We start from the raw sequence: 26360 nt of genomic DNA on the forward strand, positions 1-26360 counted from the left end.
TACACACAACCAAAGCAATGTCATAAATAAACAAGTGATTTATTGTGAAGATATGTACAGATGATAAAATGTTCATAAATAATCGGTTGATGACGTTTGAGACGGCCCCCGCAGCCAGGGAGTCATCCAGCCATGAATCCCTCAGGTACACAGCGGTAGAACAGCAACTGGGGGGAGAGAAGAACAGATTGTACAAGGAATGGTCGGCTCGGAGTCAGAATACTGTGTCTGAGTGGGGTATTCATGTTGAACTGCGTGATGGTATCTCAGTGGGTTAGCACTATAAAACCGACATTAGTCCGGACTAGTACAAGCAGCCACACACACACGTGCATGCACGTCGCTATATAAGTGCAATAATCTTCAAAGCGACGTCAAACCCGAGTTCACATTCACTTTCGATGTCTGGCTGTGAGGAAACTATCCCAAACCAACAGTTGATCATCTAGTGGCAAGCTTTTAACAAGAGTGAGTGAGTTGGGTTTAACGCCGCTTTTAACAGTATTCCAGTCATATCGCGGCGTGTCAGCTTAATGTGGGAGGAAAGCCCGAAGTGATGCAGGTCTCAAACATTTACCACTTCGGTGAAACCCACGAGCACGGGTATGGTGCTGACAAACCTAGAAACATAATTGGGGCGAACCGGGATTCGAACCCACAATTATAGGTTTCTGGCGTGCCCAAGGGACGCAACTCTGCACAGCGAATCGCGGCGCCTTAGACGACTGGGCCACCCGTCCCCCCGCTTTTAACAAGAGCTCTCTTCTTTACAATGTTTATTGTGAACGAGTAAGCTGTGTAAATTTAGCCCTTCATCACTGCAGTGGAACCCACGAACACCGAAGGATGATAATCAGAACGAACCTGGTATTCGAACCATGAACAGCATATCTTGCCCGCAAAGGGACACAACTCTGTGGAGCCTTAGCAAACCAGACAGACAGTACCCTCAATTTCATGTAATTCTGACCCGTGAAGATCCGGGATAGAATATGTCTTCAGCAACCCATGCTTGTTGTAATAGGCGTCTATGCTTGTCTTAAGGGGCGACTAACGGGATAGGTAGTCAGGCTCGCTGACTTGGTTGATGCATGTCATCATATCCCAATTGCATGGATCAATGCTCATGATGTCCGTCACTGGAATGTCTGGTCCAGACTCGATTATTTAAAGACCGCCGTCATACATGGTCCCGAGGCAAGAGAGTTAACTGACTATGAAAGACCAGTTTCCACCGGTATCCACCCTGGTATTATGGAGTTTCATTTTGGCTGGACTAACGAGTCTATGCATAGTCCAATCAAAATCGCGCAACGAAATCGAAATCCGGTTAGTAAACTGTCGCGTAGATTTCGTTCGATTGCAGGATTTGCAAAGCATGTACACTGCCAACTTGTTGTCTACAAATATTTACCAAATCTTTTCATGTTTTTAATGAAGGTGCTCACGCAGTTTTATGCACTTCGCGAAGTTGATTATCTATAGGATCGTCTTAATTGGGCGCCGCCATTTTGTTTGTTTCAAATGCAAGTGATACGAGAGGTGGAATCTGATTGGTCCATGGGAGACATGACTCGTAATAACCACTGGTGGCGCTACGATCGAGCCCAGGAATTCCAGCCTAGTTCGGCAAGGGTGGAAACTGGACTTTTAAAGTCAGTTAATTCCCTTGCCTCGGGAAGATGCCGTCATACAGCTGGAATATTGCTGAGTGCGGGGTTAAACAACAAACAAAGTTCATGTAATTCTTAATTAATATCATTATCTCCGTTATCACTATCTTGATGTTTAACACCATCATTATCATGGTTTTTTTTGGTTTTTTTGTTTTACGCCGCACTCAGCAAAATTGACATCATGATCATCGATCTGAGCAATTGGGATACGATGACATGGTTCTTACGACAAGACCGGGTTGCTGGAGACCACTCCTACCAGAATCTTCACGTAGATTATCATTATGGCACACCATTATCATCATAATCCCCTGTGAACATCCGGGTTAGAAATTGTCTTCACTAACCCATGCTTGTCGTAAGAGGCAACTAACGGGATCGGGCGGTCAGACTCGGTGACTCGGTTGATCCATTTAATCGTATCCAAAATACGTAGTTCGATGCTCATGCGGATTGTTTGATCCAGACTCGATTATTTACAGATCGCCGTCATATAGCTGGAATATTGGTGAGTGCGACGTTAAACAACAAACCAACCATCACAATCATCCTCATCCTCATCACCACCCTATGCTGAGTGTATTATGTTCTTAAATATCAGAAAGAGCAGGACAGACCAAAAAAGGTCAGGGCGCCTAAAAATTGACAGAGCGCAAAATAAATAGGGCAGGGTGCAGCGCCCTGCTAACATATATTGGGGATACACCTGTGCTACCTTGGGATACTCACATCATCAAACTCCCCGATGAAGTTCTCGAGGCCGTTCCCCATCCCTATGGCCAGGGCGCATGTGATAGGCTTTATATGCAAGTCTGAAATATGTAACATTGCAAATGCAAATAGACACAGCGTTGCGTCAGCAGTAAATATAATATATATATATCACATTGATCCCGTGGGGATTCGCATCTCAACAGTTCCAAAGCAGCCTATGCTTTTCACAGAGGACGGCCTAAACTGGCTGGGAGTATGTGGCTGTTTGTATGTCACCAACCCTGAAGGCGTCGAACGTTGCCCATTATGTCAAAAAGGGTTGTATTGCAATATTCGCAATATGGAGATGTGTTTTGCGATCCAATTGCAAGACGTATTTATATATTTGTACTGTTCAAATGGTACTTCTTCAGTCTATATTCGAGACTTCAGATTGCGAGATGGGTTGCATGGATAACTAAGACCACCTATTTTGTCGTCAATGGAAATTGTAATGTAAATTTAAACAGCTTGAAGCGTGTGCTGTTTACATGAATTGGTTTCGATGGGAACCCAGTGCATCCAAATGCCTCATAAGAGTAGATATAATTTATATACTTATATATTAATTCTTCTATGACTGTATTGGAAAATAGCAATACACAAGGGTTGTATTGCGATATGTATATTGCCGACGGCCGTAGTGCAATATACCGTTATACCTGTTATATTGCACACCCCTTATGTCAACTGGGGTAGAATAGGTCTTCAGCAACCCATGCTTGCCGTAAAGGCGACTATGCTTGTCGTAAAAGGCGACTAACGGGATCGGGTGGTCAGGCTCACTGACTTGGTTGATGCATGTCATCCTATCCCAAATGCGTGGATCGATGCTCATGATATCAATCACTGGATTGTCTGGTCCAGACTCGATTATTTACAGACCGCCGTCATATAGCTGGAATATTGCTGAGTGCGGCCTTAAACAGCAAACCAGCAAACCAACCAGCCTGTGTACCTACAGACAACCGTGATGTAGCTGGACTATGGCTGACTATTGTCCAAAGCAACAATTTAGTTGCACTGATCACTAAAGACACCACGAAGCTCCCCGTATGGGTGAGGTGAAATGGGGTATAATGTTGCGTTCAAGATTATTACACTTATAGCGACAGAGATAGTTGTTTGTGGAGGAGGTGAATTGTTTCTGTGTATTCAGTTCATCATAGCAGGAACTGCTCGATCACAAACCAACCTCTGTGAGTGAGTGAGCGACCTTTTAAACGTACCGCATTTCCTCTAATAGACGCGCCGGGTATATCATATAGTCATTTATAAAAGGAATCGATATTTCAACTATATATCTGGGCGCGTCAGCTTCGTGTGGGAGTAAGCTCAAAAGTGATATAGACGTTGACTACTTCGGATTAAGACCACCAGTGCGGCCTTAAAGCAGACAGACCAAAGGACATAATCTGGAATTCGAACCCGTACTTAAAACCCGACAAAATACCTCTCAGCGTGACAGTCTGAAAAACCCTTCATAGAAGGTCGCGCCAGGTAAACCTGAGCGAACTTTGACCTCCCAAGTTAAATGAACTATACGTGCGTTCCTGAGACATTCAGATGTCAACTATCTAATTCGAGTCGGCTTAATTTCTCTACCATTTTCTACCATCGATTTTAACAAAATATAAACCACACAGAACACACATATTACTTAGTTCGTATTCTATCGCCATGGATGTCAGAAACGACAGGGTTTACAGAATATCCACAACATAGCCTTAATAATTTACATTCAGAACTGGCCGTTTAACTTCGTTTTTAAGATACCGAAATCAGATATGGGGGACTCGTACCGAGAATCTAGTACCCTCCACGCTGATTGGCTGTCGTGACTTGCCCTCCTATGGACAGATTGTCAGATTGTTACGCAGGAAGGTATCGTACCGGAGGTACGGATCTGATTGAGTCATGAAGTCAATATCCCCAAACTGCAAGATCCACTCCCACCAACGCTAAAAAGACTGAGATGACTCACTAGTGTATACAGGCCTCGCCTCCCTGTTGCCAACCTTGAATCGTATAATCGTGTTATTCCTCATCAGGTGCACAGCTGTCTCTGACGTCACGTTCTACAACCAGAAGAAGCCGCAACATCAGGAACTATCTATCGGAACTCTCTCTCTATATATATGTGTGGCATCGGCTAAAACAGATTCATCTGAGTAAAAACGGATCAGGGTCAATGAACGCTTTTTTAAAAAAGGAGTTATATTCTGGATGTGCTTGCTCACATTTCAAACCATAATTTTCCTCAAAATAATTAATTTTGATTAATATTACAAATACATTGGCCAGCCCAGACACCCAGTAAGCATTCTTCAAACATTCCTCTCGAAAATTAAATGACCCATGCAATGTTTATTTCTAAAGTACACGTCACTATTGCGACGTCATATTATTCTTCAGACAAAGAATCCCAACATGAGAGCAAAGAGCTGGCTGTAAACAAGGGCGGATCCGGCATTTTCAAAAGGGAGGTGTCCAAAATATTAAATCCTCTCTCCGATAATTTTACTGCCTACAGCATACTACATTTGATTTTCAAAAGGGGGCCCGTCTATGGTAAAGCTGTGTTAATGAAATTCACATCAATCTCTTTAGTCCACCGTGTCCAATAGCCTATGTCAAAGTCTAGTTTCCACCCTTGCCATTTCGAGCCTACTTTTCTGTGCTTAAATATGAGTGGACTATCGCACAAATGGATAGTCCAATCAGAGAACGTTTTACAAAATCAACATCCGTGTTCCAAAAACGCGGTCTCTGCCCCGGCCATAGCCATCGCCTGTCGACTTTTGCGCTGAAATTATTCCAGAAATTAAGCTAAGACAAATATTTTCGAAGTGGTCAACTCGCCCAAGTACTTTTATATATCTTAGTGCAAATTTCATTGAGCGCTTGAGATACGATGCTATATACTAAAAAGTATATTTACGGTGGTTAGCTGCTATTATGTTTGTCAAGGATGAAATTTCAAATATTTTCGTTATTTGATCGACCGGGTCGTCTGCTTCGCGAAGCCATTCGAAATAACAACAGCTAGCGAGCTGATTGGATATGCGTTTTTATCACATGGGGCACAAGTGGTGTATTACACGGGGTGGCGCCAGGATCGAGTCAAGAACGGTAGGCTAGAAATGGCAAAGGTAGGAACTAGGCTTTGGTACAGGCTGGTGGACACTATTGCCTTGGGAAGATGTTTTTAGTCGTGATTCGTAGGATTTTCTGATTAAAATGAGTTGCCAAACTTGCCATACATTTTCTAGGATACCGACACGGTATTTGAAGTTGCCAGACGCAATATTCCAACAAGATCACGGCGGGGAACACCAGAAATGGGCTTCACACAATGTACCCATGTGGGGAATCGAACCCGGGTCTTCGGCGTGACGAGCGAACGCTTTAACCACTAGGCTACCATACCGCCCCCCAAATTCCAACAACTGCAGTGTCATACCCAGACTACAACGTCCACTACTCACAACATCATGGATACTCCTCACGAAAGCGGTGTCGCTGCCACTCACTGTGACATGCAAGGTGACTGTCCTTCTTCTGATGAACATGCGCAGTGTGCCCCTTGCGCCATTGCACCCGTTACCGACGAGCGCCATGCCGTTTCCTCGCCGTGACTCATGGGAGGTAACTCTAAATTTGAAGGAGAGAGCAAACTGAGGCCGGAAATCGCTGTTGACGAGAAACGGTATTTCCAAACTTCCGGCACCGTGGAATATCGCCTTTTGATCTGAGACACCGACGGACCCTAATTTGGCCTGGTGGATCCGACCCCTGGACTCCCGCATACTACCATCATAAGGGAAGTAAAAATCATTTACGCATTCTGGGGAAGGGGCTGAAACAAAAACAGTTGTCAGTTGTTAAGGCCAGTTAAATAAAATTCTTGTCTTTTTTTCAAAACTGATGTGGGAGAGAGGGAAGCTCTTTGTTATTTTTTATTTATAATAAATAATTTCTGTAGAAGGTTACACCGCTTCTAGCAATGTCACGGCGGGGGGCACCAGAATTCATAATAACATTGTACCCCCGTGGGCCTTCGGCGTGACGAGTGAACGAGTGTACTCAAGTGGAGAGGGTCAGATTGTGTGTGTGTGTGTGTGTGTGTGTGTGTGTGTGCTCACGTGGAGATGGCCTGTGTGAGTGTGTGTGTGTACTCACGTGGAGATGGCCTGGTTGTGAGTGTGTGTGTGTGTGTGTGTGTGTGCTTGTGTACTCGCGTGGAGATGGCCTGGTTGTGAGTGTGTGTGTGTACTCACGTGGAGATGGCCTGGTTGTGAGTGTGTGTGCGTGTGTGTGTGTACTCACGTGTAGATGGCCTGGTTGTGAGTGTGTGTGCGTGTGTGTGTGTACTCACGTGGAGATGGCCTGGTTGTGAGTGTGTGTGTGTGTGCGCGCGCGGGTGTACTCACGTGGAGGGGCCTCTGTGTGTGTGTGTGTGTGTGTGTGTGTACTCACGCGCAGAGGGTCTGGTTGACGTACGTGTACGTGTGTGTGTGTGTGTGTGTACTCACGTGGAGATGGCCTGGTTGTGAGTGTGTGTGTGTGCGCGCGCGCGTGTACTCACGTGGAGGGGCCTCTCTCTCTGTGTGTGTGTGTGTGTGTGTGTGTGTGTGTGTGTGTGTGTGTGTGTGTGTGTGTGTGTGTGTGTGTACTCACGTGCAGAGGGTCTGGTTGACGTACGTGTACTGGTGTACGTGCACTGGCAGGTGGCGGTGTTGTAGACAAGGCCTGTCGGGCAAGACATTAATGTCCAGCCCAGCTGACTTCCCGAGTAAAACTTGTGCGGATCATGCGAAGGCCTCATTGTGTCACAATCTGAAAGATGTGCGGATGAGGCCAGTGTTTCTAAGGAACTCATTTAAAGCTCAAAGCTTGTCAAGGTAAACAAACTGCTGACTGTCATATTTCGTTATCGAGTGAATCCAACTTACAAATTACCAAATTAAATCATTCTTCATCTGTCAAGACCTTAAGGTGAGGTGAAATGGGGTTTAACGTCCAAGATTATTGCACTTATATAGCGACGTGCATGCACGTGTATGTGTGTATGTGTGGCTGCTTGTACTAGTCCGGACTGATGCCGATTTATAGAGTTTACACGCTCTACGCTCTACCATTAGACCACGGAGGCGGTCGTCCAAGACTTTGAGAATGGAAGGAATTCAATTCGAGCTGTTATATATAATATTATTGAAAAAAATGAAATACATATAGCGTCTGCTGACATTGTTTCGTAAACGGTACCTACAAGTATACGGTTATTGTTTCTTACACTGCTGGCGAAGGAAACATGACCTGCTGCGCACGCACATTGATGAAGAAGCGTCAAACCTCTCGCCCGGCTGACATCTCGCGTGATGTGATCTCCGATTCCCGCAGACGTAGTAGTTGTGGCAGGAGTCGACGTCCGGGTACTGGTATTTGTCGGGGCGGCTGCGGCAGGGGTCTGGAACAGTATGTTAGGATAGCTCACAAGAGTTCCACACGTATGAAGACCCAGTGGACATTTTCTCAAGAAAGCTAGCTATACATTATTCATTTCTAATTTTCCTCTCTAAGAATCCGAAAACAGCCTAAGATTGTAGCAGAGACGTATGTGTATCCATACGAGGCCTTATTGGCATGAAATCGAGACGATATCGGGATGATATAGTATAATATCGGTGTTATCGGGATGATATCGGGGTGTCATGGGATGATATGGATGCGATATTTGGATGGCATCGGGCCGTTATCTCGGATGGGTGTGGAGGAATCGGCGCGATATGAAGTTGGTATAATGGGCAGTATCGGGGAGGAATCAGATTGATAGAGGGGTAACACGAGGGCAGTCTCGGTGCCATAACGGAGCAGTACCGGTGCGGATTTAGGGCAGTAAGAGGGCGGTATGGGTCTTATAACGGAGCAGTACCGGTGCGGATTTAGGGCAGTAAGAGGGCGGTATGGGTCTTATAACGGAGCAGTACCGGTGCGGATTTAGGGCAGTAAGAGGGCGGTATGGGTCTTATAACGGAGCAGTACCGGTGCGGATTTAGGGCATTAAGGGGGCGGTATGGGTCTTATAACGGAGCAGGACGGGTGCGGATTAAGGGCATTAAGGGGGCGGTATGGGTCTTATAACGGAGCAGTACCGGTGCGGATTTAGGGCATTAAGGGGGCGGTAACGGTGTTATAAGGGAGTAGTACAGGTGCGGATTTAGGGCAGTAAGGGGGCAGGGGGGAGGGAGCACTCACCGTACGGACAAGAGACGAGGTTAACTTGCTGGCAGCTGTTGATGTCGTTGCTCCAGAAGGTGGCGCTGGGACAGAACTGTGTCTGGTTCTGCGAGTAGGAACACAGGACGAACATGTTGCACGTGCCAGGCACCGGGAACAAACCGTGGCCTCTCTCCGCCAGGTGCTTCTGGCACAGAACTGGAACAAGCGGGCGACTGGGAATCAGGAGATGAGTATGGTTTTACGCTGCTTTTAGCAATATTCAAGCAATATCACGGCGGGGGACACCAGAAATGGGCTTCACACATATTGTACCCATGTCGGGAATCGAACCCGGGTCTTGGGCGTGAAGCGCGGACGCTTTAACCACTAGGCTACCCGACCGCCCCGTAACAGGAGGTGACAGATTCGAGATAACAGAGGTCGCTTTTCACAGAGCACTGGTAACAGATATGACCTCATTGTGTACGCTGAGCAGATAGATGATATACAGTAGCAAATATACCACATGATGTATACTTAAGCCACAAAATAATAGTAACAGATATGACCTCGCTGTGTCCACAGAAGGCAGATATTCACAGTAACAGATATAGCCTATGATGTCAACAGAAGGCAGATATTCACAGTAACAGATATACCATTTTGTGTCATCAGAAGGTAGATATGGGCAGTAACAGATACACCTCATGGTGTCAACAGAAGGCAGATATTCACGGTAACAGATATACCGTATGGTGTCAACAGAAGGCAGATATTCACGGTAACAGATATACCCTATGGTGTCAACAGAAGGTAGATATGGGCAGTAACAGATATACCGTATGGTGTCAACAGAAGGTAGATATGGGCAGTAACAGATATACCTCATGGTGTCAACAGAAGGCAGATATTCACGGTTACAGATTTACCCTATGGTGTAAACAGAAGGCAGATATTCAAGGTTACAGATTTTTCCTATGGTGTCAAAAGAAGGCAGATATTCACGGTTACAGATTTACCCTATGGTGTCAAAAGAAGGCAGATATTCACAGTAACAGATCTTCAACCAAGTCAGCGAGCCTGACCACCCGATCCCGTTAGTCGCCTTTTACGACAAGCATAGTCACCTTTTACGGCAAGCATGGGTTGCTGAAGATCTATTCTACCCCGGAATCTGGAGTGGCATACACGAGGAAGAGAATGTAGGGATGTCAACTTCTTTATTATGAGGAAACCTAACGTTTCGGAGTATGTACTTACTCCTTCATCAGGTGAATGAATGCTATGAGGCAGAGAGCATATATATATATATGTGTACCTGTGAGAACAACAAAAGTAATCAGATAACAAATAGCACACAGGTAATGAAGCCAGATGTAGAGTATGAACAACAAATAGCACACAGGTAATGAAGCCAGATGTAGAGTATGAACAACAAATAGCACACAGGTAATGAAGCCAGATGTAGAGTATGAACAACAAATAGCACACAGGTAATGAAGCCAGATGTAGAGTATGAACAACAAATAGCACACAGGTAATGAAGCCAGATGTAGAGTATGAACAACAAATAGCACACAGGTAATGAAGCCAGATGTAGAGTAAGAACAACAAATAGCACACAGGTAATGAAGCCAGATGTACAGTAAGAACAACAAATAGCACACAGGTAATGAAGCCAGATGTAGAGTAAGAACAACAAATAGCACACAGGTAATGAAGCCAGATGTACAGTAAGAACAACAAATAGCACACAGGTAATGAAGCCAGATGTAGAGTATGAACAACAAATAGCACACAGGTAATGAAGCCAGATGTAGAGTATGAACAACAAATAGCACACAGGTAATGAAGCCAGATGTAGAGTAAGAACAACAAATAGCACACAGGTAATGAAGCCAGATGTAGAGTATGAACAACAAATAGCACACAGGTAATGAAGCCAGATGTAGAGTATGAACAACAAATAGCACACAGGTAATGAAGCCAGATGTAGAGTATGAACAACAAATAGCACACAGGTAATGAAGCCAGATGTAGAGTAAGAACAACAAATAGCACACAGGTAATGAAGCCAGATGTACAGTAAGAACAACAAATAGCACACAGGTAATGAAGCCAGATGTACAGTAAGAACAACAAATAGCACACAGGTAATGAAGCCAGATGTAGAGTATGAACAACAAATAGCACACAGGTAATGAAGCCAGATGTAGAGTAAGAACAACAAATAGCACACAGGTAATGAAGCCAGATGTACAGTAAGAACAACAAATAGCACACAGGTAATGAAGCCAGATGTAGAGTATGAACAACAAATAGCACACAGGTAATGAAGCCAGATGTAGAGTATGAACAACAAATAGCACACAGGTAATGAAGCCAGATGTAGAGTAAGAACAACAAATAGCACACAGGTAATGAAGCCAGATGTACAGTAAGAACAACAAATAGCACACAAGTAATGAAGCCAGATGTAGAGTAAGGAAAAGGATAAAACAGTTGTTGCAAGCTGATTGGATCCTAATTAAAACAATCTAATGTCTGATTAGCTCGTCACAGGCAGACGAGATGTAATACCCTTGATCTCCCTTGATCAAAGGCTTGTGACGGCGGATCTCTATAACAAGAATCTACATCGAGACGTCGTTATGTGCAATAAACCAGAAGATGTTACCATAAAGTTGTACGTTTTCCGAGTGTCATACGAGGAGGTATGCACAACAGACACAGAGTGATGGCACTCGCATACGTCCTGTGTCATAGGAGGAACAAGGAGTGCTTGTTAGCGCAAGGGAGGGCATCTGACTTGCCATATAATGCAACGTTTTATTGCTCGGGGACGTTCGGAGGTGCAATGTCGGTGATAAGAGTGTCATGTTAAGTTTTTATTAGGAAGGAGGCATGTGCTAGTTCCGACTGTAGGACAACTAGATGTGGCAGACACTTTGGATAATATGAGTTTATACCTGTATCGTCTAACCCGCTTTCATATCTGTAACATGACGGGGGTGTATAACCGCTCTAAACCCTGTAGCATGACAGGGGTGTCTAGCCGCTCTCAAACCTGTAGCATGACATGGGTGTGTCCCGCTCTTATATCTGTAGCATGATAGGGGTGTGTACCCACCTAAAAGCCTGTACCTTGATATGGTTGTCTATGCCGCTCTCAAACCTGTAGCACGACATGGGTGTCTATCCCGCTTTCAAACCTGTAGCATAACATGGTTGTCTACCCGCTCTCATATCTGTAGCATGATAGGGTTGTGTACCCACCTAAAAGCCTGTACCTTGACATGGTTGTCTATCCAGCTCTTAAACCTGTAGCATAACATGGGTGTGTCCCGCTCTTGTATCTGTAGCATGACATGGGTGTGTACCCACCTCTATAATTGTACCTTGACAGGGTCGTCTATCCCGCTCTCAAACCTGTAGCATAACATGGGTGTCTATCCCGCTCTCAAACCTGTAGCATAACATGGGTGTGTCCCGCTCTTATATCTGTAGCATGACATGGGTGTCTACCCGCTCTCATATCTGTAGCATAACATGGGTGACCCGCTCTCATATCTTTGAGCGGGATAGGGGTGTGTACCCACCTCCATACCTGTACCTTGACAGGGTCGTCTCTCCCGTTCTCAAACCTGTAGCATGACATGGGTGTGTCCCGCTCTTGTATCTGTAGCATGACATGGGTGTGTCCCGCTCTTGTATCTGTAGCAGGACATGGGTGTGTACCCACCTCTATAATTGTACCTTGACAGGGTCGTCTATCCCGCTCTCAAACCTGTAGCATAACATGGGTGTCTATCCCGCTCTCAAACCTGTAGCATAACATGGGTGACCCGCTCTCATATCTGTAGCATGACATGGGTGTGTACCCACCTCTATAATTGTACCTTGACAGGGTTGTCTCTCCCGTTCTCAAACCTGTAGCATGACATGGTTGTCTATCCCGCTCTTATATCTGTAGCATGATAGGGGTGTGTACCCACCTCTATAATTGTACCTTGACAGGGTTGTCTATCCCGCTCTCAAACCTGTAGCATAACATGGGTGACCCGCTCTCATATCTGTAGCATGACATGGGTGTCTACCCGCTCTCATATCTGTAGCATGATAGGGGTGTGTACCCACCTCTATACCTGTACCTTGATATGGTTGTCTATGCCGCTCTTAAACCTGTAGCATGACATGGGTGTCTGTCCCGCTCTCAAACCTGTAGCATGACAGGGTTGTCTACCCGCTCTCATATCTGTAGCATAACATGGGTGACCCGCTCTCATATCTGTAGCATAACATGGGTGACCCGCTCTCATATCTGTAGCATAACATGGGTGTCCCGCTCTTGTATCTGTAGCATAACATGGGTGACCCGCTCTCATATCTGTAGCATGATAGGGGTGTGTACCCACCTCTATACCTGTACCTTGACAGGGTTGTCTCTCACGTTCTCAAACCTGTAGCATAACATGGGTGTGTCCCGCTCTTATATCTGTAGCATGACATGGGTGTCTGTCCCGCTCTCAAACCTGTAGCATGACATGGGTGTGTCCCGCTCTTATATCTGTAGCATGATAGGGATGTGTACCCACCTCAAAGCCTGTACCTTGACAGGGTTGTCTATCCCGCTCTCAAACCTGTAGCATAACATGGGTGACCCGCTCTCATATCTGTAGCATAACATGGGTGTCCCGCTCTTGTATCTGTAGCATAACATGGGTGACCCGCTCTCATATCTGTAGCATGATAGGGGTGTGTACCCACCTCTATACCTGTACCTTGACAGGGTTGTCTCTCACGCTCTCAAACCTGTAGCATAACATGGGTGTGTCCCGCTCTCATATCTGTAGCATGATAGGGGTGTGTACCCACCTCTAAACCTGTACTTTGACAGGGTTGTCTCTCACGTTCTCAAACCTGTAGCATAACATGGGTGTCTATCCCGCTCTTATATCTGTAGCATAACATGGGTGACCCGCTCTCATATCTGTAGCATGACATGGGTGTCTACCCGCTCTCATATCTGTAGCATAACATGGGTGTCTATCCCGCTCTTATATCTGTAGCATAACATGGGTGTCTATCCCGCTCTCATATCTGTAGCATAACATGGGTGTCTATCCCGCTCTCATATCTGTAGCATGACATTGGTGTGTCCCGCTCTCAAACCTGTAGCATGACATGGGTGTCTACCCCACTCTCTCACCTGTAACATGACACGGGTGTCTACCCCACTCTCTCACCTGTAACATGACACAGGTGTCTACCCCACTCTCATACGTGTAGCACGATAGGGGTATCTAACTGAGTGGTAATTATCCTGATGGGAAATTTAGTGCTATTTGCATTAGTGTTTAGTACTGATACCCACGACCAAATATTTAGCATTCATATATCTTATTGTCAGCGGCAAAATGGAAATTGAGTTCACCCTTCTTTCAAATTGCCATAGAGGTGATGATAGTATTTGATCTGATCAAAGCTATGTCTCTTTCGTAACAATTCGTTTTACAGAGTTGCGTCATTTTTCCTGAGCCAGGATCCGGATGTCGCTGGCTGTGATCGCCAAGACTATGATCGTAAGATCTGGAAATACCGTGAGAATGCTCGCAGGTTTCGTCAAATAGGTAGACGTCTACGTGTCTGTCACTTGGGGATTTCTACCACAGTCATCAAGCGATACTTAAAGTGACACGGGACCTACCATGTTACAGTGGAATGCCATCTCTACACACGACACCCGTGTTATAAACTCTAGTTATGTCTTAAACACCCATAGCGCTAAAATAAAATCCACAATAATGTAAGTCACGTTGTAGGATTAAGCAGCGCTTGAGATGAGCGATCGATGACTACCTTTAAACTGACACATTGATCTAACTTAAGTGTTGTTCACAGCAGGGTTCCGAGCCGCGATGCCGCTGGAATGATGCTAAAAGAGGCGTAAAACCTCACTCAGTCACTCACATCGCCGTAAACCTGATACAACACCGCTCACTCAAATAACAGTTCTTGAAACAACTGCAGCGGTCATAAAATGACCACAAAGCCTTCCTGGCATACCGGCTGACCCCTGTCGACAAGCTGACATATTTTAAGGACTGTGAGTCGTGAAACGAAGTAAAAAACAAGAACTGCCGTATTTCCTCGATTAAACGCCCGGGCGTATATTTCTTTCAGACACTCTTTCCCCGGGGTCTTTTCGAGGCGTATATAATTATATTTTGATTCGCGCTGACTCATCTTCGGTACCGTAGGGTAGTTTAAAAGTTCTCCAAAATGCTTCTGATAAGCGGGATCGATCGATCGTTACGCAAAGACAATAATGGGGAGAATTCCGTGCATAAAAACTACCCGGCCCACCATTTATTCAACACCCCGCGTTTAATCGAGGAAATACGGTATATAAATTGTAGGCTTACAACGAGGTGGATACGGTTTGGGTACATTAACCCGTATTCAGTTGGAGATATGCAAACAAAGAATTTATCGCCATGCCATGTTTATCATTTACCAGCAACAAACAGAGATTGAGGTGCGAAGCGTTTGTTTATTGTCATATTGCCAGATGAACTAAAGACGCGCAACCGCAACGCGCGCCGTTTCGATGCAACACGAGTGCAAAATGCCTCTAGCCACAGCTGTAGGTTACATGGACATTTATCAGATCATTGTACAAGTATTTTTAGTATAATACAGATAAAGTAAGATAAAACATATATCATCCTTAGTCGATAACGTCTCCCATATATCATCTCAGTGTGCAAATGCCAAATAAACAAGATGAAACAATTCCTCGCATTATTAAGAAACGCTTGCGAAAACGGTATGAAATTAGTGAAAGGCAATTACACGACTCATAAAATTTGAAAAATTTACATGTGCCCAATGGGCTTGAGTTTAGGTGGACTCATTCTATGTGACCTCAGGAAGATGACAAGGAATTTCGTAACCAGGCCAAACATCTGCCTGGTTCTCAAATACAAAATATGTTTAAATATAGGTCATAATTAATTTTCAAAATCAAAGTAGTTAATCATCATCTCATTTAATATGAACAGAATAAGTCTCTTCGTGTATTTGTTTGTTTGCTTGTTGTTTAACGCCGCACTCAGCAATATTCCAGCTATATGACGGCGGGCTGTAAATAATCGAGTCTGGACCAGACAATCCAGTGATTGACATCACGAGCATCGATCTACGCAGTTGGTTTGTTTATTAGTTTGTTTCTTGTTTAACGCTGCACTCAGCAATATTCCAGCTTTATGGCGGCGGGCTGGAAATAATCTTGTCTGGACCAGACAATACAGTGATTGACATCACGAGCATCGATCTACGCAATTGGTTTGTTTGTTAGTTTGTTTCTTGTTTAACGCCGCACTAAGCAATATTCCAGCTACATGACGGCGGGTTGTAAATAATCGTGTCTGGACCAGACAATCCAGTGATTGACATCACGAGCATCGATCTATGCAATTGGTTTGTTTGTTAGTTTGTTTCTTGATTAACGCCGCACTAAGCAATATTCCAGCTACATGACGGCGGGTTGTAAATAATCGTGTCTGGACCAGACATTCCAGTGATTGACATCATGAGCATCGATCCACGCAATTGGGATACGATGACATCCATCAACCAAGTCAGCGAGCATGGCCACCCGATCCCCTTAGTCTTTTTTGTGTTACGTCGCAGTCAGAATATTCCAGCTCATGATTAACGTCGGCGACCTGTCCATCCGTCAACAAATACAATGTCAAATACCCCTCTTCTTGAAGGTAAATATTATTTCTTTGAAAGCATTCAACGCAATAAGATAACAGTGGGAATAGAGCGTGTTATATATCCTGTTTAAAAACCTGATACTTTACCCTGAAACCAATTGGTCCAGCTGCATGTTTTGTAAATGTTTAGATCAATGTGTATAATCTTCACTTTCAACAATGTTATTCCGTTACGGTTATGTAACAAGAGCGCAAAATGCCAGTTGCCACAGCTGTAGGGTACATGGATATTTATCAGATCATTGTAAAGTATTTTAAATATATTTCACGTAAAGCAAGATGAAAAATAGATCATTCTAATCCAATGATTGAAATCATGAGCATCGATCAACGAAATTGGGATACGATGACATGCATCAATCAAGTAAGCGAGCCTGACCACCAGATCCCGTCAGTCGTTTTTGTGTAACGTCGCAGTCAGAATATTCCAGCTCTGTCATTTGCTCAAGATGTAAGTTTTGTAAATGTTTAGATCAATGTGTATAATCTTCACTTCACCAATGTTATTCCGTTATGGTTAACTGGATATCCTTTCATTTTGTCGGGCGGTTGAAGAGCCTAGTGGTTAACGCTTGTCAAACCGAAGGGCCGGTTTCGATTTTCCACAATGGTACAATGTGTGAACCCATTTCTGGTGTCCCCCGTCGTTATACTACCAAAAAAAGGCGTAAAACCATACTCACTGTTCATTTTATCACCTATCTTAAATATCTAGGATCTGCATGACGTTGAGCTTTGAGGGCAAGTTCACACGGAAATGAACCTATTTTTCTTGTACTTTTTCCACATTAAAAGTGTTAACCTAGTAGTGTCACAGACGAAAATATAAAAATATCACAATTAATTAACATATGTTTTGCATTAAAACGATTTATATATTTCACATTTACCAAGTGTTCTATTTTCATAACAAAAACACCATGGTTTATGCCCCTTGCAATATGACGTCATTGGTGCCAATTGATAAACATTATGACGTCATCATGCTATGTTAGAGCCGCTTCACGTGGTGTAGGTACAGGTGTGTGATTCTAGCGTCTCAGATGCCAGCCAGCATAGTGTTATGCTGAGTCACCACTGCGCCGGAGTGTGTCGTAGGCCATGTTGTTTTACCGAAAAATGGTACTTGATATCTTTTGCGTTGAGAATAGACAGGGATCCAGTTGAATTGGCACCAATTACGTCATAATCTAAGGGGGATAACTCAGGCCTGTTTAGCTCGAAAAGCGAAGGCCTCATAACGGCATATCATTTTCACACTATTGTGAGCTTCCTACTTTCACTGTGAAAAAAAATGAGTTTACATTTTCAAACACAGATATTAACAAATTCTAAAATTGCGTTTTGTTAAGAAAAAGAAAGAAATAGATTTTTGCGTGTACACATCCCCTTTAAGCTATGATACAACTTAATAATACTGGTCAAAACGCGTTAACCCCAAAACCCACTCACTTGAAAGGAGTCGTGCACAACAGTAGATTACCATTTGTCCAGCCTGAGCCTACTCGATGCAATAAGTTTATTGTGGGAAGTGATTTTTTGTGTGTATTTAGCATCGTCATTTAGTGTAAGATTGATATACGTCATATATTTGAGATATCAAACAACGTGTTGTTTGAAATACATTAAACTTACTGGGGATGCCAATTAGCCCGTCATCCTCCCCATCCTAACAGTAATGAAGATGAAGTTACCCAGCTGAGTCGGAAATTAATATCTACAATTTTATTAAAATTTATTTAGCATACTTTATACAATGTGAGTGTAATGTTAAGTAAGTGAGTGAGTTTGATTTAACGCCGCTTATAACAGTATTCTAGTTATATCACGGCGTGTCAGCTTAATGTGGGAGGAAAGCCCGAAGTGATGTAGGTCTCAGACGTTTACCACTTCGGTGAAACTCACGAGCACGGGTATGGTGCTGACAAACCTAGAAACATAATCGGGGCGAACCGGGATTCGAACCAACAATCATAGGTTTCTGGCGTGCCCAAGGGACGCAACACTGCACAGCGAATCGCAGCGCCTTAGACGACGGGGCCACCCGTGCCCCCTGTAGTGTTAAGACCAAGTGACACATTTAAAACGCTTTTTTGTAGTTACGCTACCGTGTTGGGATTTACACACAAGTGCTTTTATGGGCGTATAAAACAGGTCATCAAATTAGCCAAACTATTTTGGACTTAATTATGCAAAGCGTGAAGAAGAGGAAAGTTAATTTTGTTGAATGCCCCGAGGGACCTGTTCATTTGTGTGTAAAACAGAAAAATAAATTCACAGGTGCATGAGTTAAATTTATCTTAACTCAGTACATAATTATGCGGAAATATTAATGTAGTCCATGTTATTTTGTTATTTATGGTTGCAAGGCTATTGGCTCTTTCCGGCATCTTCAGTTTTAGAGTTTTACAGGTTAGTTTTACATTTCCGAATGTCCATATATTTGACAGCACTAGTGTTTACAATTTTATTTACGGTTGTGAACATTTATTATCCTTATTATTTTTAATAACGGCCAGAAATTATGACCAGGTGGCATATCATGAGAAAAACATAATCTTGGGGTGATTGGAGTATTTAGTGTCGGGAGATGGGACAAACTATGAGGGGACATATAGAGAATATCACCCAGGTGTCTTTTGATATCAAGTTTATATAAGCATAAAACTCCAAAGCATGTCAAAGCGTCAGCTGCAAACCAGATATTTGTTTCATTTAAAACTATGAGTCTAACACCTTGCAAGAATGTTATCCTTGTGGCTTGCAATTTCTCATTTTTCAAAGGTCTATGACATAAAAATTCAAGAGTTTTCAGGGACAATTTATTTTTTTAGATAAAATCCCAGCAACCAGCCCCCTAGAATATCAAAAGGTCCGTACCTAAGTCCCGAAGCGAGTTATTTTCCTGATTTAATCAGTTCATCATATATTATTATACCACCTTTTCATACTTTAAATAAACTTAGACTAGAACTATTTATTGTGAGATTATAGCTGCTGTAGGGGAACAGTATCTCTCCAATTTGGGGGAATATTATTTATCCGAACAAACGGATACAACGAACTGTTAAAAAATCCACGATTTGTCTCCTATATATTATCATATAAAATTTACGTACATAACGAACTCTTTACAGCGAAGTAACGGATAAAGCGAACTGATATCTGATCCCCGACAAGCCCATGTACCACTAGTTAGTGACGTGTATAGCGTCACTGACAATTGGCTGTACGCAATCAGCGGCGAATCAACATGCGAGCAGTTTTTTCGACATTGGGGTTGCAGACTGTATGTAAACTTTCGATTTAACCTATGGATGTTTTGCTGATTTATTTATGGACTTAGTTCCTACTGAAATAAAATAAACACGTGGTTTATAACTGAAAAACCCCATTACAGATTAACTACGAACTATTACTGTTTTGGAAGCAGCTATTTCTGTTTTCAAGGATGTACACCTGGACTGTAAATATCCCAAATCGTGACACTCTTTGTAGTTTTCTTGTATGTGCTGTCATCAGTTTGGATATTGTAGAGAACATTATTGTTTATGTCCGTATAAAACACATCAGGAAGAAGCCACACATTTGCACCTGTTCCTTATATTTTCGTCAGGGAAATAAAAATAATTATGTAACCATGTAATTTCTTTGAATATGTTACATGGGATGACTTAATTGGTGAATTAATTACATTTAATGGTTTTATATAACTGTCAATGACATTTAATGGTTTTATATAACTGTCAATGACATTTAATGGTTTTATATTTCTGTCAATGACATTTAATGGTTTTATATAACTGTCAATGACATTTAATGGTTTTATATAACTGTCAATGACATTTAATGGTTGTATATTTCTGTCAATGACATTTAATGGTTGTATATAACTGTCAATGACATTTAATTGTTTTATATAACTGTCAATGACATTTAATGGTTGTATATAACTGTCAATGACATTTAATGGTTTTATATTTCTTTCAATGACATTTAATGGTTGTATATAACTGTCAATGACATTTAATGGTTTTATATAACTGTCAATGACATTTAATGGTTTTATATTTCTGTCAATGACATTTAATGGTTGTATATAACTGTCAATGACATTTAATGGTTTTATATTTCTGTCAATGACATTTAATGGTTGTATATTTCTGTCAATGACATTTAATGGTTGTATATAACTGTCAATGACATTTAATGGTTTTATATTTCTGTCAATGACATTTAATGGTTGTATATAACTGTCACTGACATTTAATGGTTGTATATAACTGTCAATGACATTTAATGGTTGTATATATATTGTATTGTTTTTTATATTCAATACCTATTTAACAGAACACTGGAAATAATTGTGGATTCTCTCATTTTAACGGCTGATGGTTCTTTAGTACAAAGTGAATATTATTGAACAGTTCAGAAGTTAGAGAGACAGAAGTTGGAAACAGTACATGCCTAACGGGAAAAGAAGATTCCTATGAAAGTATTAGCAAGCTTTTATCGAAATGGGGAAAATACATAATAAATACGCGACAATACGAAAACACATGAATTATTATGGTCAACGAAATACTTAATTTTTCCCGACATATGAGAATATGCTCATGTATTTCGCGAAAAAACCAAACAACTTTATTGTTGCTCACGAGTAATAAAAATGTGCTAAATGCATTTAGGAAAATAATAAAAGAAACTGATTCGCTTTTTCGGGAAATGCAAATTTATAAAACTTAAAAGGTATTCATGCGATATACGAAAGTATTCAAATTCAATGTGCTTGAATATTTTCTCGAAATGCCAAAATATACTGATGCATTCTAATGAATTCTCAGAAAATTTGGAATATACTTTATGCATATTCCTGCCACATATGAACATGTATGCAGACACTGTCACTGCTCCAGTAAGTAATTACGCTTTGTGAGGTGTATATGTAGGTATATTTGGGGGATTTTAACGAAATATACAGGAGTGTGAAGTGTAGCTGAAAGTTCAGAAACACCTTTAATATCTAAATTGTTTTAATGGTTATAGACGATAATGATTCATTAACACAACGTAAAGAAGACACTTTTTTAACGTTATACCTTTAATATAAGTAGCATATGGTTTCTCAGAAAACATGGAATACACTTTATGCATTCCGACCATATATGGACATATATGTAGTCACTATTATTGCTACAGTTCTTATGCTTGGACTTATACTGGTAGGTATATTTGGTGGAATTGGTGGAGTCAGTTTCGTGAAGTGTAAATTCATATCTAGCTGCAAGTTTGGAAATACCTGTTGGATTTTTCAGGTGAACAATTTACTTGGCTTTGCATGTGTTTGTGAAGGGTGCCACCGGTGGGGCAGGATACACACCTGGTATCATGTTTATTTGATAATGATTCCTAAACTTGTGAAATAGTCGGAATCGTACAATGGACTCTGCTTAAAGCTGAGATGTCGGACAATTATGAAAATGGTTTTGTCACTTTTATTGATTGACCTTCCACTTCTTGTCTTCATGATGGCACCAAAGTAAGAAATGGTCATTATCGTTTAACGAAACAGTTCTTTTTATCAACATTTGCGAACACATATTGGATTAACACATAAATTCATTGACTATTTCACAAGAAACATTATCCAAGACACAAAACGGGCACGGAACTGGATCAATTATAAAACATTAATAACTCAATGAAGAAAAACGCGTTTTTCATACATGTTAACCTTAAAGAGAGTTGGAGCTTAAGCAAATGTGAAAAGTTGTGAGATAATATTATGTTGACCTGAAAGGATATTAAAATTCCTATTGTACAGGAAACAGTGTCGTCAAAGACACAAAACGGGCAAAATATATATTAGCCTTGGATCAATTGTAAAAAAAGTATTAACTCATTGAGAAAAAAACGTTTTTGATATATGTTAACCTTAAAGAGAGTTTTAACTCAATCAAATGTGATTTTTAAAAATATATATTAGCCTTGAAGTATATTAAAATTCGATTAACTATGGAAAGATTTAAATATAAATGCTATTTATAGTCGCGACAGTTAGATCATGTCATGCCCCTAGTGGAATGCTTCCACCACATAATGGATCACAGCTGAAGGTGACGAAATGTATAGGTGCAGACATACGAAGCTTAATTTTAAACAAGCTTTCGACACATATATCGTATATCGATAATCGTAGTATTCACTGGTACTAAGCCATACCGCTTTGAAGGTCATAATGTCTAACATTACTCAAATATTAAGTATTTGTATCTCTTGTGACGATGGAGTCACTGATTTGTGCACTTGGTTTAAGGCAAGGGTGTATTTTGAGCCCCATCGTCTTTTCCTTTTTATCAATTAATTATGAAATGAGATTTGCAAAATGATAAACACGGCATCCAATTATTCCAAGATTTACTTGGAATACTTACGCTAGTTCATATATATTTGCCGAACACGTCATATTTGTATCAGCCATGATCTAAACTGCCGGAAAAAATATACACATGGAATTTGGATGTGACCAATAAATTACTAACGATATCAAAACGTTCCTAGACTGAAAACAGTCGCCGAAACACTGCAAACTTTAGTAAAAAACCCACCTATGATACCCGTATCAATTACATCACGATGGAATATTCATTTCTTGGTTGTTGTTTTTATTTTAGACACCTTCGAACATGGGTCTTTTTTTCTTTTGCCTCGCAGTTTATATCAGGGTTACACACACCACTATACATCCTTGATGAATATACAGGATGCAAAGGAAAATAACAATTACTAAATTAAATTGATTAAAAAATGTTATATTCAGAAGACGAGTGAGATCTGGTGAGAAATTGTACAGAAGGGTCTCTGGCTATGACGAATGGGTATAAACCCCTTGACCTGTTGGTTTTAGAGTCGTGGTCTGAATAAATTAACTGTAAATATAACTTAGCGTGCAAAGAAAGGTCGGGTAAATGTGCTTGGTCACTTGAACACTGGCACCTGTGACTTCAAAAGAATTGTTCATGTTGTTGTACCCTCAAATGTTGTCTACACTTTGATATGACTTATGGACTCCAAACATACCTTTGTGAACGCTACAACGGAATGTGTATATTATGTGTAGGTTTGTCAGCACCATACCCGTGCTCGTGGGTTTCACCGAAGTGGTAAACGTCTGAGACCTACATCACTTCGGGCTTTCCTCCCACATTAAGCTGACACGCCGTGATATAACTGGAAAACTGTTAAAAGCGGCGTTAAACCCAACTCACTCACTCACTCACTCTGATGTATATATATGTACATATGCTGAATGTGGATTTTGCGCTATATAGATAGCCTTATTATTATTATTCATTTGATAAAAAACATATTTAAGCCTGTATTATTCATAAATATCGGCATTTGTGCTCCACAACGACAAACATTTATCTTAGAGAATGTAGACGATTCCCCTTTACAGTAATTCCAACATATACTAGTACAAACGGAATAAAACAGCATATAATATGTTATATGAAATGGGCATTACGGGGAGAAATACTTGCTATTTAAACATCGCTTTGAATATGGGTATTGACCTTGAACAATAATTATTATTATAATAAGTAATGTTCTGTTTTAGAAAGTAGTTTTCTTTAGAGTCTACACGAAAATAAAACAGGTGATAAAAATATTCGAAATAGTTTGATGGTGTCAGATTAGGTTGAACGGGTATGTTGCTGAATGAAAGATGAAAAATATCAATTAAAACAAAACAAATGGACAATCCCCTTGTGTAAAACAAGATTGGAAGATGAAAGCCTTTACTTTTAAATTCGTCTGATTTTGTCCTGGGATTTGTGATGGAGATACGTTGGACTATTTTGAACCCCAAACACCTTTTATTCATCAATTACAGTGAACAATTATATATTGTGTTAAACCAGAGACAATACTGTTTTCATGTTTCATCCAGATATGACGGGTCCCTAAAATATGCATACATCGTAGGAGGTGAGGTGAGGTAAAATAGGGCTTAATGTCGCGTTCACAATTATTGCGCTTACATTAGGCTACTACGAGTACAGACAACGTACTAATACTTTCCCGAGCGCGGTAAAAGAGTAGCTAGAGCTTTCAAGGAGAGCAAATAGCCCACAGAGTACTGAGAGTACAGGCAGCGTACAGACAGGGTACTGATACTTTCCTAAAAAAAGGTAAAAGAGTAGCTAGAGCTATCAAGGAGAGCAGATAGTCTACAGAGTACTGAGAGTACAGACAGCGTACAGATACTTTCCTGAGCGCGGTAAAAGAGTAGCTAGAGCTTTCAAGGAGAGCAAATAGCCCACAGAGTACTGAGAGTACAGGCAGCGTACAGACAGGGTACTGATACTTTCCTAAAAAAAGGTAAAAGAGTAGCTAGAGCTGTCAAGGAGAGCAGATAGTCTACAGAGTACTGAGAGTACAGAGAGCGTACAGACAGCGTACTGATACTTTCCTAAGAACAGTAAAACAGTAGCCATTGAGAGCATACAGGGGACGTATGAAGAGCGAACTGGCGGTTTATAGACCACGGAGTGTACGGAAAGCGTACTTCTATCACACTCAGAACCGTCCATCTCTGGAAACAGTGGGACTGTCCATGGTGCCGGTCTGCATTGTACCCTGGTTTTCAAAGTAAGCTGTTAATGGGCAGCGCTTCTAAAAAAAGTACATCTGTGTAAGTACTAAACATGGCGTTAACATTTGCATTCATCGGGTGTACAGCGTGTCGTTGTACAATACAACCTTAGCGCTACAACTGTCGTAAGTCTATGGTAAGATATGGGAGTTACGATGACCTTAGCGCTAAGCTCGATTTGTACAACGGCACCCTGGAGACACAGGAGAGTAATTGTCATGTCTACAGCATTAGAGATTTGTAAATGCTTTCCGTGATGTTGACCAACAAGAACACAACACAGCACATCAAACACTAGTGCCAGAGCAGTGATCACCCTAACATGGCCTGGAGTGACATCAGTTTCAACATGCAAATGATCCCTGTATGTTACAAGCTAACGACCCGTGAAGATCCGGGGTAGAATAGTTCTTCAGCAATCATGCTTGCCGTAGAAGGCGACTGTGCTTTTCGTAAGCGGCGACTAATGGGATCGGGTGGTCAGGCTCGCAGACTTGGTCGATGCATGTCATCGTATCCCAACTGCATGGATCGATGCTCATGATGTCAATCACTGTAAGGTATGGCTGAATATTTATAGACCGCCGTTATATTGCTGAGTGCGGCGTCAAACAACAAATAAACAAATAATAATATAAGCTGAGCGCTCTTACCGTCGGCCCCAGAAAGATGTCCATGAACCCGTGCAAGACACACCAGGAGCAAGAGAAGTGTGCACACAGCCATACCTGGGGAGCGCCAGCCTTAATTACACTTCACACCTGTGGGTGCCGGCGTTAACTGGCAAGCGTCTACATATTGTGCCGTGTTCCTCACCTGTCTTACAGCCCGTCAGTCACTGTCGGTGGACACTTATATCTCTGGCGTAAGACACTATCAGGGAACTCGACAAATGGGCGGATGACGCATTCTACTATCAGCTGTTTGGGCTCTGTACCATCGACACGTGTTAGAGTCAGGGGTGGCGATGCAGGTTCCATACAGATGTTATGTTTGATGCATATGTTTCAGACAGGTGTGTTGTTTGATGAAGGTGTTTCATTTAGGTGTACTGTGTTTGATGCAGGTATCTCATTTGGAGATGATTGTTGTTGTTGGTTTGTTGTTAAACGCCGCACTCAGCAATATTCCAGCTATATGACGGCGGTCTGTAAATAATCGAGTCTGGACCAGACAATCCAGTGATAAATATCATGAGCATCGATCCACGCAATTGGGACCGATGACATGCATCAACCAAGTCAGCGAGCCTGACCACCCGATCCC

At 41.9% G+C, this 26360-nt stretch overlaps 1 protein-coding gene across 1 annotated transcript; it reads right to left on the reverse strand.

The window, feature by feature from the left end:
* Positions 1-23: 23 nt before the first annotated feature.
* On the reverse strand, positions 24-25919 carry LOC124151693. Its single transcript, XM_046524282.2, has 8 exons — positions 25748-25919; positions 8688-8867; positions 7726-7899; positions 7110-7268; positions 5918-6288; positions 4414-4507; positions 2406-2488; positions 24-167 (listed from the first exon to the last, which is right to left on the reverse strand). Exons 1-8 carry the CDS (start codon positions 25818-25820, stop codon positions 123-125), a joined length of 1179 nt encoding a protein of 392 aa, XP_046380238.2. The 5' UTR covers positions 25821-25919; the 3' UTR covers positions 24-122.
* Between the last annotated feature and the right edge of the window lie 441 nt (positions 25920-26360).

The sequence above is a fragment of the Haliotis rufescens genome, unplaced genomic scaffold (assembly GCF_023055435.1).
Source record: "Haliotis rufescens isolate VD_foot unplaced genomic scaffold, xgHalRufe1.0.p SCAF_64, whole genome shotgun sequence".
NCBI classification, from domain to species: Eukaryota; Metazoa; Mollusca; class Gastropoda; order Lepetellida; family Haliotidae; genus Haliotis; species Haliotis rufescens.

Excerpts from the sequence above, each read along its gene's own strand:
- LOC124151693 (XM_046524282.2), bottom strand. The coding sequence starts at position 25,820 with ATGGCTGTGTGCACACTTCTCTTGCTCCTGGTGTGTCTTGCACGGGTT. Across the intron at positions 8,868-25,747 it reads ACATCTTTCTGGGGCCGACG|TTCTGTGCCAGAAGCACCTG; the intron begins GTAAGAGCGCTC and ends CGCTTGTTCCAG. Across the intron at positions 6,289-7,109 it reads GTCAACCAGACCCTCTGCAC|CCCCTTCCCCAGAATGCGTA; the intron begins GTGAGTACACAC and ends TTTTTGTTTCAG.